Source organism: Nestor notabilis, unplaced genomic scaffold (assembly GCF_000696875.1).
Source record: "Nestor notabilis isolate BGI_N333 unplaced genomic scaffold, ASM69687v1 scaffold7230, whole genome shotgun sequence".
NCBI lineage: Eukaryota > Metazoa > Chordata > Aves > Psittaciformes > Psittacidae > Nestor > Nestor notabilis.
Window position 1 is genome coordinate 27,073 of NW_009909619.1, and position 12,010 is coordinate 39,082.

General features: G+C 47.5%; 1 protein-coding gene across 1 annotated transcript in view; it reads right to left on the reverse strand.

Moving 5' to 3' along the window:
• Positions 1-732: 732 nt before the first annotated feature.
• Positions 733-12,010, reverse strand: part of AR (androgen receptor) — a 25,758-nt gene continuing 14,480 nt past the window's right edge. Inside the window, exons 3-7 of the mRNA XM_010013620.1 lie at positions 10,774-11,061; positions 3,993-4,137; positions 2,991-3,121; positions 2,283-2,440; positions 733-1,282 (exon numbers count right to left, since the gene is read on the reverse strand). Coding sequence (XP_010011922.1) covers positions 1,127-1,282; positions 2,283-2,440; positions 2,991-3,121; positions 3,993-4,137; positions 10,774-11,061 — 878 coding nt within the window. The 3' untranslated portion in view covers positions 733-1,126. The remainder of the gene's footprint in view (positions 1,283-2,282; positions 2,441-2,990; positions 3,122-3,992; positions 4,138-10,773; positions 11,062-12,010) is intronic.

Below are 12,010 nucleotides of genomic sequence, written 5' to 3' on the forward strand. Positions count from 1 at the left end.
CCCAAAGGATGGGATTGACAGCAGTAATCCTGTGGCCTCACAGGTCCTGTGGATCCCATCCTGGCTGCTTTGCTCCCGGGGCACTTGTCTGCTGGCACCAGAAAGAACAGTTAGGACATATGGAAAAACAAGTCATGTAGATGGAAACCGGGGCCTGGGGATACTCAGGGGGAGCAGAGCTGGTGAGGGGCTGGGCAGGGGCCCCAGCTGCCCACAGGAGGAGGGGGGACCGTGAGGTCTGAGGACGTCAGGCACTTGCGGAGGTGAGTACGGCTGTGTTGGAGGAGCAGCAGCTATTGAGGATGGGAATGTGACTGCTGAGTGCATGGGACAGACCAAGACCCAGCTTGACTGGACATAGCAAAACCATCCCAGGTGGAAAACAGTAGCCATTTGTCACCTTTGGGAATTTGGGAAAAGTCATCTTCCTCTCCAGCCCTTTTGCTGACACCCTGTAATGCTCCCCCAGCTAATACTGATGCTGCATAGGCAGGCATGGTGTCCAGAGCAGACCCCTCAACAGCTGCACGGTGGCTTTCTGTCAGCAGCAGGCCCTGCCAAGTCACCAGGCTGCAAATTCATCTCATCCCCCAGCTCTTCTCTGTTCCTCTACTGCAATGTTTTAATTCATCTGCTTCCCAGCACCATTAATGCAATTTAAAAGTCCTGAAGGAGGCCAGTAAAGTAACCCACACCCAAGCTTACAGGTTCAACCTGCTTCTTGTCCTGTCCTGTTTTTTCTTTTTAAAAAAATCAAACCCAACAACTTCTGGCACTTCTCCTGATCACAAGTGGCCCTGGGCCACTGAAAGTCACTGTGGAAAACACACAAATGAGAGAGTGCAGACACAGTGCCGCTGCCACCGTGCCACAGTCCCCTGTCCCAGCGCGGCGAGCCAGCCAAATCTAGGCAGAAGCTGAGGCAGGTAGCTCAGTTCAAGAGGTACCTCAGGAAAAACAGAAATCTCAGGAATCCCAGCAGGTAGTCGTTTGTTACTGTCCATCCTCCTGGCACACCGCCTCTGTAGAGCGGATTCCCCAAGGCACTGCAGTACAGTAGTGCAGAAAAAATAGGCAGGAGATTGCTGAAATGGGGGTGGCAGAGCTGGGAGGTCCCTCTGGAAGATCACTGTGCGTGGAAGTAGATAGGCTTGACTTTTCCAGACAGGATCTTGGGAACCTGCACAGAGATGATCTCAGCCATCATTTCAGGGTAGTCCACGCTCACCATATGTGCCTTAATTAAAAGGTCAAATGTAAACTGATGCAGATCCTTGGCAATCTGGGAAAGAAAGAAAGTTTGTTACATGAGAAGTCCCTGGGCAGTGATTTCTCTGGGGAGATAAGGAGTAGGCATTAGCAGACACAGCCAGCCACAGCTGGACCTTACCCCAGTGGGACACACTCTGCTCTCTGGCCATCGCTGCTTTGCTAGCAGCTGTCAGATGGCAGGTACACGTCTTGAGGATAAGCGAGAGAACTACCCACCCTGGGAGCATTTAGCATTACTTGCCATGGTCCTGCACACTCGGACATTACTGATCCCACAAAAATGGGGATGAATAGAAATGGCACTTTCTTACTCCTACCGCAACTTGTCTTGCTGTGCAGCTGATGCCGACTTCAATCATCAAGGGTTACTTTTTGCTTATCAACATGTAACTGTATGAGCATGGAGCTCTCCCCCAGGGAAAAAGGTTTAGCTCATGTGTCACCAGTACAACTTTAAGTCACAAATAGAGAATTTGATTACACTGCTATAATCAGAGAAGATTCGCTGAGGGCACGGAGATTTTGAGCTGTTCTGATAGGCTGATGATGGAAAAGTACCGTCTACAAAGAGTTTTTCATTGCTAAAAATGGAAGCCCATAAACCCAAGCACTAGAGTGGTTATTGCAGGGAGTGACAGACACAGGTAGCTCACTCCCTCAGTAGAGTTAGTGTCTGTCTTTTCTGTTGCTTAACCTGGGAGCACACTGCAATACTGTCGCTGCAAAGGTGCATAAGAGTTAAAAACCAAACCACAAAGAACCACAGAATCATTGAACAGCCCGGGCTGGAAGGGACCTTGAAAGGTCACTCAGTCCAACCTTCCCTGGGAAAGGGAGCCAGGAGGAGACTATCTAGCACCCTGTCCAGTCTCGCATCCTGAAAACCTCCAGTGATGGGAACCGCCATGATCCTGCAAGGTTGTACCAGTGAACGATCATTCCCACTGTAAAAAGTTTCTTTCCCATATAATTTCTCATGTGTACAGATAGACATTTCACTGTCCTCTTACAGGATGCACGGAGTCCAGGACCTTGGTGAGCTGGTAAAATCGCCGAGAGCAGGAGGTAGGGTTCTTCCTCTTGCAAGCGATGATACGGTCAAGTTCTTTAATGTAATTCATTCGAAGTTCATCAAAGAGCTTCTGGTTCTTCAGGCCATCCACTGGAACTGGATGGAACATGGGAAGGAAACAGTGAGAGCTGCTCAGAGAGTGGAGAAGATAGAAGAGCCAGAGGAAGGCTGGGGAACAGGTCAGTGCAGACATGAGAGGAAAGATCTGCCCACCAGCTCTGCTTCTGCTAGCCCTCACTCTGATCAGCTTGTTGGACTGCTGCTAAGCCAAGGACTCTTGTTCAGTGCTTGCTAAAAATAAGAAGCAATATGACAAACTGCAGCACTATTTTCCTGCTCTGTAGCTGATGCTCGGAGGCCCCGTGGTGACAGGAGCTGGGCTGAGGAGCAACCTCCTGCAGGAGCTCCATGGGGAAATGCTGCACCCTGCAGGGGTGGGATGGGCTAGTTGCAGGGGCTGGCTGGGGCACCTGCATGCTTGACAGCTCATTATCTCTGAGCAGCTCAGACTGAAGCAGAGAGGAGAACATCCACAGCCATCCCGTAAGAAGTATGACTACATCCACAGGGAAAGCATCAGATACCTCTAGGGCAATACAGTGTACAGCAACTGGAGGTCTGCTGAGGAAAGGATGTGAGAACTTACTAATACTGAAGAAAAGCAGAGCCTTCATGCAGAGGAACTCCTGTGGTGTGATCTGAAGCCACCCAAACTCCTGAGAGAGGTGCCGCATCCTGACACATTGGCTGTACATTCTGGATTTGTGCATCCGATACCTGGCAGGGCAAGACACATCACGCATGGCAAGAGGAACAAAGCGCTGCCTGCGCGATGTGCATGGGAGGACACGCTCTGCCCGTCCCAGCAATCCCAGCCTTGCCTGGCACGTCCCTCGTGCCAAGAACCTGAGCTCTGTCACGGGAGATGCTGGCAGCAATAGGCCTGCACACACGACCGGAATGTCTTCCAAACTGCCTGTGTGTAAGTCTCTTCATCCGGAAATGGATGGATACCTGGGACTCGCAGGGCTCGCCTGACCCTCTGCCTTCCTCAAATTGACTGCAATGATTCATTAACTGTGGCTATCTGCAAGGGACAGGAAGCTCAGCTCAGAGCTCGCAGAGACAAGGTGTGCTTTTGCTTGCGGCTGTGCTTAGTTATTGTTCTGAAGCTCTTCTACTTTCATGTCAACAAACCCTCTCCAACTCTAAGCTGACGGTACATAAGACAGAACCCATCAGGAACTTGCAGTTAAAGCTTGCTGCTCTTCCTGCTCGCTCCAGCTGACCAACCAAGCTGGAAACAGAAACTCAAATGCCATTGAGAAAAGGCTGGTCTGTACAGATCAGCCCTTCACACCCAGCACCAGCTCTTGCTAGTGCCCTGATGGAAGTCAAACCCAAGGCAAGGTTGAGGGAAAGGGACGAAGGCCCAGGAGAGATACTGCAACTGTACTTACTGCTCCTGGAGATCACTGCAGAGCAGTTAAGAGCAGAAAAGCAGGGCCCTCCTATGCTTTGTTGGTCAGCCCTGAAAGTACGACTACTACGCTATACGTTTCGTAATGAAATCAAATTCCTTGTCTTTTTCTCACCTAGTCTGACCTAGACAGAACACAATACTAGGTTGTTGTTATTTCGCACTTACTCATTGAAGACCAAATCTGGAGCAAAGTAGAGCATCCTGGAATTGACATTGGTGAAAGATCTCCAACCCATAGCAAACACCATAAGGCCCATCCAAGAGTACTGGATTATTGACATCTGGTCATCCACATGCAGGTTGCGAAATCCTGTTAAAAAAGAAGAGAGGGATGTTACAAACTTACATTGGGTTCCTGTCGTTACCAGGACTGTTTTCCTGCAGATGCCAGCCCTCCTGCATTGCTCTTGTTAGGACAAGGTGGTCCACAGCTCAACCTCAGCTCATCCCTGGACACACAGACACATCTGGGTGGCACAACGAGAGTGTCAACAGCCAGGTACTAACACCCTGATGGACAATCAGAACCAGCCAAAGCACAAACCTGCAACTGGAAGGGAGGAAAGGAGATCCCCAGGCATAAGGAAGGGATAAAGACCGGGTGAAGAACACAACCAGCAAAGCATTACACAGGAAAGCAGTGAGAAGTGGTAATAAATTATATCCTCCCCCTAAGAGTCTCAGAGATCTTCACAAATTGTATTTGAAGGCTTTGCAAGACCCATTGAGGTGAACCAGCATCGTTCTGCAACAGACTGGACAAAGACACAGCAGGATGGGATTCAGTGACTTCTTAAATCCTTTAGGGGACACATTAAACCCAGGGTGCTGGCACCAGGCTAGCCCTGCAACAGCCCTTGTTTCTGGCACTAATTAGACACCCACACCCACTGAAATGTGCCACACGCTCTGCAGTCACAGCGTAAACCCCGAAGTCTCTGTTCCAAAACATTCACAGTCACCACATGAGACAGCATGTCAAAAGTAAGTGAAAGAAACAGCCAATAAGGATTTGTTTGCTCTGTTCTGCTAACAGAAATAAATCAGCTGGAAGGGAACGGGAGCCCCAGCAGCAATACAATTAACCAGATCACATTCTCCAGGCACTGAGAAGCCCTCATTAAGCCATTGCCTCCTCTGGTGCAATTCTGGCACTCCAGAAGATAAGCCAAAACCCTTTAAACCGATTAGGACTCAATAAAATTTAAGTAAATGGACTGCAATGTATAATGCTCAGAGACAAGCAAGTAACCACAAGGCCTGATCTCATGGTTAACAAGCTGCTTCGGTTTCTCTGTCAAATACACAATGTATTTATCTAATGACGATGAAAATGAATATGAAAACATCTGCTGAATCGCAAGCTAAACAAAAATATCAATTAAATTCAAATTAGTATTCCCAGATGGCAGTTCACAGCTAAATCCCAGGCGTGTTTACAACACACACACAAACACCTCCAACACGGTACTTTTTTCCAGATACTTCTAAGTAGGCAAATGTGATCTGGTTTCAAGAAAATCGTTTGTACTTTGGCGAAATATTAAAGCAATTCCAACACCTCCAGTGTATAATAGTAGTTCACTGAGACAAGCATCTGTCTCTTGCTTGGGAAGCTGTCAACTGCAAATGAGCACAAGTCATGTTTTACTGCTGACTAAACCTGCATTACGTTTGTACATTTTCCTTCTAGATCGCATGTCACTGGATTGAAAACCTGAAGTCTGTGCACCAGTAGCATCCTACCGACCCTGAATGGGTGATTTCCATCAGAGGGGTGCTCAGCTACCAGCTGAACATGAACCTTCTGGCAGCCAGAGAAAAACTCATTCACAGCACAAGAATACAGACAAGGCAACTGGGCAACTCCAGGACTTCATAAAATCAGTCGTACTCATCTCTAGAACAAGTCCAAGTTAGATTTTCATATTTAACTACAGTACTGCATGCTATAAGAAAACCCTTTCTATTTATCCAGTAAATCTGGTCAGAGATTAATTCACTGCCTAGTAAAACCTAAGCCATTCACAGTGAGCACTTCCTTGAATTTCCTCCTGCTCCGTACTTGCCACCATTCTCTTTCCCTGCCCAGACTTTCTGAAAACATTGGAAACATGTGAGTTACTTGAAGAGGAACGATGCTGCTGACCCCTGTGCTTGAGACTTTGCAGAAAACAGGCAGCAATATGGTATAGGGAACGCTCCCACACTGGTACCCATGTAATGAGGATGAACCTTTTGCTGGTCTGCTACATACTCATCCCCCTCAGGTCCATAAGGTTGGGAAGTGATACCCTTCTCAACTTAGGAAGTTCTTTTAGGAAGTTCTGTTGGACCCAAGAGGTGCTGTAGGGCCAGAACTGCAAGCCAAGGCATGATAGAGAGGGTGAGGTGAGGGAGAAAGAAGGCAAACCAGAGGTCTGATGTTTAGCTGCCCTCGTGGCTATGTTGTGAGAGCAAGGCCCGTAAGTCCTACCACCAAAGAAGAAACATACTCTGCAAGTGACTTGGAGACAGAAAACATACCCATGAACAGCAAACTATGTAAATTTAACCCTATTTCACACAAATGATCTATCCCTCTTTTGCTGGGTTCAGCATCAACAGGATGAAGCCATTGGGAACACCAGCATCAATGGCAGAACTTCCTCATCCTGCTTGCCATACCCATCCAAACCAGCTCCAAAGCCGCCTCTGCAGGCAGCCAGTCTCACCTGGGGCTGGCTTTCTCTCCACCACCGAGTATCAGCTTTGCAGCATAGCTGGGGTAAGTATTTGTTGCTCCTAATCTTTGCTATGAGAAGGATTTTGGTGCTCTTGTTCGTTACCTTGCAATTACGTTCACTTAAAATATTTATGCAAGCTTTACCAGTGTTTAAGGAAAGGTATTTGAACACAACAGTTCTGCTTGTCCATAAAAACAAGTTCTAGAAACACACTGGTTGAGTTTTCTAAAAGGAATCGTTGCTTCCAGTTTCTGAGCTAAATGCCTTTAAACGAAACTGATCTCCAGAAACCCATAATTTCCCAGAAACCTCCCCCATCCAGACATCTTAAATGATGCATTGCCAGAATCACTGTAAAAGAAAATAAATACAAACTTAATGCCATAATATATTGTTAAAATTTTTAGTATTGGCATGTTTAGAAGAGACCCAAATGAAGATTTCTGTCTACAGAAAGAAATCATAGCAAAAGTAACATTAAATTTACAGATGACTTGAAAAAGATCAATGCCTTTTTGTTGTGAATAATCACAAAGCAGCAGAGTTTGGAAAGAAACTCTTTATATCCTCTCTTGATGCACTGCTGTGCCAGAATGATTATCTTCCTAAGAGATCAGCAGCTGAGCACACGTTACCATAAATAGCATTTCTGATACAAAAACATACTCATTATGTACCTGGAAATTTTATTGTCTGGAGAATGAAAAAAGATGCACAATTAATTGTATCCTTATAGTTAAAAGGTGATTTAGATAGGCCATATATTTGAAACAGAAAAGCAAGCGATGGCCTGGAACACCCCATAAGCACTAACGCCAAGGACACAGAGATTTTGCAATAGCTTTAGTAAATAGGTCCATCTCCCATTGAGTATTTCACCTCATCACTTGTGCACCGAGCTGCTAGAACCATGGAGGGCATTCAACTGTGGTGCTGGCAGCAGAGCCACAGCCCGTCCCCACACATGCAGTCCAGCTATTTTTGATAAACTGTTTTCCTAACAGCTTCGGGAATAAACTGAAGACTTTTCATTTGCTGCCAGTTAGAATGACTCTTAAACTAATGTGCTCGAGTGCTGATCTAAATTAGCTGTAAGGCCTTTAGTGAATTTATGTGTATGGAACACGGAAAACACGAACTCCTTCCACTTACCTTGAAGGGGACAGATTTTATGAGATTTTTTAATTCTGTGTTCCAACAGCTTCCTTGACAAGCTGTGGTTATTTAATCTTTCCAGCAAAATCACAGTTTTGCTCTACCTTCTCCGATGCAGAATTTCAGTTGCACAGGGTCCAAAGGGCCATACACTACTACATTTTCTCCACTGGACAGAGGCTGGTATTGTCACGGCAGGCAAGAAGGATGCAGAAATGCTCCTACCTGATACAGCCTTGTTTCTAGGCCATCACTGAAACCTCGCTGGAAGAAGTGCAGCAACACCTTGCTGCATATTAATCACTCTTGCTATGCAGATGATGTTCAATGATGGATGCAAGAATAATAATCACTTGTTAACCAATATTATTCTATCGCCAGTGTTATCAGGCTGAGGCTACCTCCATTATGGGGGCAAGTTCCCCCTTCTCCCACCAGCAGCAGTCATTGGAAAGCAAAAACCTTTGCCCCTTTACATAGATATATATCTTAACTGACAGACAGGGGTGCTTGTGCATCTTTAAGCCTATGCTTGTGTTAGATGTGCTTCGTTAATGGGGAAAGAGGAAGAGGGGATGACATTTTCCCCCTTGCTGAGGACCACACAGCATTTCCAACAGGCAGGGGATGCAGCAGGGTTTGGCAGGAACACTGGCCGAGATGTGCTGCTTTGGCTGCTGGCCCCAGGTACTGTCTCTCCTCCCAGACAAGCCGGGCTGGGCTGCTGTGCAGGAGGTCAAGCCTTCTATTCTGCTCCCATCGCGCCTCACCAGCAACAGAATTCACTAAACAGCCTCCAGCTTTCCATGAAACTATGTGAACATCTTTATGTTTGATAAAAACAACCACATCTCTCTGTTTTAAATTGCTTTGGTTTTGTTTCCATTTCTCCCCCCATCCGCATTCACCCACATCACTCCTCTCCTGAGTCCAACAAGCGCGAGGCTGCCCAGCCAACCCGCAGAGACCTGGCAAATGAAAACGCTTCTGTTTTATTAACTGAAATGTAATTTAAATAAATTATAGAGAGCAAACCTCCTCTGGCTATGGGGATACTGCAAGACTACCTGAAAAGCAAGGCAGCCGCAGCATGTGCAGGAGGGGCAGTGCTGGGCATGGCTGACCACACTGGGACCCAGAACCTGTCCAAGCAAAGGGGCTGCATGGTCACCACCCACCTGGACCTTCGTAACAGCAACAGTGCTGCAGTTGCTTCTTCCTTCCCCGGAAACCACCAGCAGAATGACTAAGTGGCAAATTTGTGGTTACTACTGTTTAACTGTGCTGCTGGCACACACAAGGGAACCACTGGGGAAAGCTGCAGAAAATCTGGCTTCACACTCGCTCCAGGCACAGTGATGCTAATGATGGGCCAGCACCAGCTTTGCAGCTGGCAGCATCCTACCATAGCTCCAGAAGGGATCCAAGTCCTGAGGAAGGTGTAGTGGTTAAGCTGTAACTGCTCAGATGTAAGATTAGAAATAATCTTGCCCAGATGCTGTCACTGGCACAGTGGGCAGGGGCCCTGGGAGGCAGCAGTGCAGCAACTGGCACCACTGTGCACCATGGGGTTGGAGAGCAGGTGCAGTAACAGGACAATAAAAGCTTTTGCTAAGGAGGTGTTTACAATGAAAAGTGTTTTTCAAAGCACTCTCCCTTTCCATCAGCACTCCTGCAGTTTTACAACCACTGTCAGTCCGGTTTGGTGGTGCCTCTGTGTGCTTTTCTGGAGAAATCTTGATGTCTGATGTAGATAAGCCGGAAGAGAAAGCATGATTTGTTCCTGGTTTCACTAGTTAAGTGAACCTTTTCTGACTCAAGAACTTAAGAAACAGAATGGGCTACTCTGCATTTCAGCATATTCAGACTAACACCCATCCTGGACCACCAGTCCAGCTACTTCCAGGGGGACCACGAAATTTCTGGGAACGTTAAATGTCTGACTAGGTTCATCACCAGGTTTTGGCAAATTTATTCTGCCTCAGTTACTTGCTTTGGTCCTATCACCTCAAACAAACAGCAGGATCCCTCTTTTCTGTGGCATTTCCTGAGGAATGGGGCCAGGGTGAGGAAGGCAGCTCGGGATCATCCCCATCCTCCAGTCTCAGGGATGCTGGAAAGTAAACTGGATGCCACTGCACCCAGAGTGAGCTCAGGCTTCTGTAATTTCACTTAGTTGGCAGGATTATGACTTGCAGCCGTACAGACTGGTGACCTCCATGCTCAGAACCAAAGAGCATTCTCAATGAAACCTGTGTATCACCAGCATATTTCCATTAACAGCATCTGCTCACTATTACCATTTGGTAAACTCCTGACCCTTACGTACTCCTCCCATATCACGACTAGCAGTGTCTCATAAATATATCTGTCCAACCTGTTGCACAAGAGCAATCTGACTGCTCGGAAAAAGCCTTTTGGGATTTTGCTTGTATCCCTTTTGCTACTTTACAATTAACTGGCTCAGGAAATATAAAAATGGTGAGGAAGGATTTCTCCCACATCTGCAGCCTCAGCTCTTTTCAGCCCAGTTTCCCCCATCTCACTTTCCCATCATGAAGCAGCACACTGATGATTCACCTGGGGAGTTTACCCTTTTCACCACTTCGTGTGGGTTACGGGACTGGCTTAAGAGAAAACTTCTGCAGGTCTGGAGAACACAGCCCTGGAAGTGGAGTAAAACCCCTGCAGGGAGTGTGGGAAGAGAGCAAGATCCTGAGCCCCTGACCAGCAATAGCACAGGGAAGAGCCACAAGCCTACATGGTACCACGTGCCGGGGTTATCAGAACCAAAGCATAAGTTTTGACATACTTTGTCACCCCTTAGTCACCTCTCCCATCAACCAGCCACACAAAGGAGACAAAACCTGATGCTGCTGCAGCCTGCTGCATGGGCATGTTGCTCAGGCAGGTTTCCCATGAATATGCTCCCCAAGGAACCGTGTGATGGGATGGAAGGATTGTGGGCTGCAGACCACCTCATTTGAACCCACCCCCAGGACGCATGCAGGGGTTTTTAGGAATGTACCAGAGAAGGAGCTGGAGTTCTTAGTTTTTCTCCTTACCTGGCAAAGCCTTTGCCCATTTGACCACATACACCAGCTGCCTCTCCCCGAGCTCATTCAGACTCGTCAGCAGGTTGGAGAAGGAGTCCGGCTGGCTGTTGTCATGGCCAGCACACACCACACCAGGCTCAATGGCCTCCAGGACGTTGAGGAAAATGGGCTGGCACTCATACCCATCAATGCGCGTCATCACCATCTTGGGAGCTTGCTCCTCTGTGGGGCTGGATGAGCTGGCTGCCTCCACTTCATCTTGTGTCTTCAGGTTGCCCAGCTTCTTCAGCTTGCGGGCTGTGGGAGTGACATACTTCAGTGTGAGGCTTAAAATTAAAAAAAGAAGCTTGAGGTTTCTTGGTCTCCAGCTCCAACACTTATATTTATGAGGAAAGGAAAACTGACGACCAGCAGCTTCTCCTTCGGTGCGTGCCACCCGAAGAGTGCCCCAGCATCACAGACCTCATGTAGGGGCAAAAGGGACACTGTGCAAGGAAATTCATTAATATGGAAAATAACAAGCATCATTTACATTCTCAGCCGTGACCGGTATCACCTTAAATCCCACTTAGAAATGGAGAGAAAGAACCAAGGAAAAGAGAGAAGAGGTGACGAGATTCAAACAACTACTCGCACGCAATTAAAAAGGGAAGCAATGCAAGCAAATAAACTCAGTAGATGGTCGCATTCCAGGGAAAAAAGCCATTGCACTCAGATGCTCAATGGGATTGTTCCACTCCAGGCCGGACTGGAAGCAATGTAACCAAGATAAAAAGCCCTTCTCCCTGCCTAGGGCTCCTGCAATGCCTGCTGCCTCATAACCCAGCTCTCCTAGCCGGGTCACTACTCTACAAATACATTATGGAAAATACATTTTTAAAGGAGCAGGTAGCTACATGGCTGTTTCCCTGAAGTTTCCCCATACCCCTCCAGCAAGGAGGAGACTCAAGTAGGGGTGGCCTTGGTCTGCTGGCCGGCTTCAAGAGCAACATCAGCAGAGCAGGCTTGTGGGGTTAAAACTGAAGGCAGCCAGCTTTCAGCACCCATGTCACTGTGACAAAGGGTCTCTCCTGTGCACCCAGCTCTTAATTGCAGATGATCATCTGCTAGGAAAGATACCAAGGAGCTTCAGGTGCATGACTTGAGAGTCTGTGTTCATCTAATTTGGTATCTGCATGACAGTGCTCAGCACAACACAGGCTGGCAGGTTACTGCAGACAGGAACAGCTCTCCCCCTGTACTACAT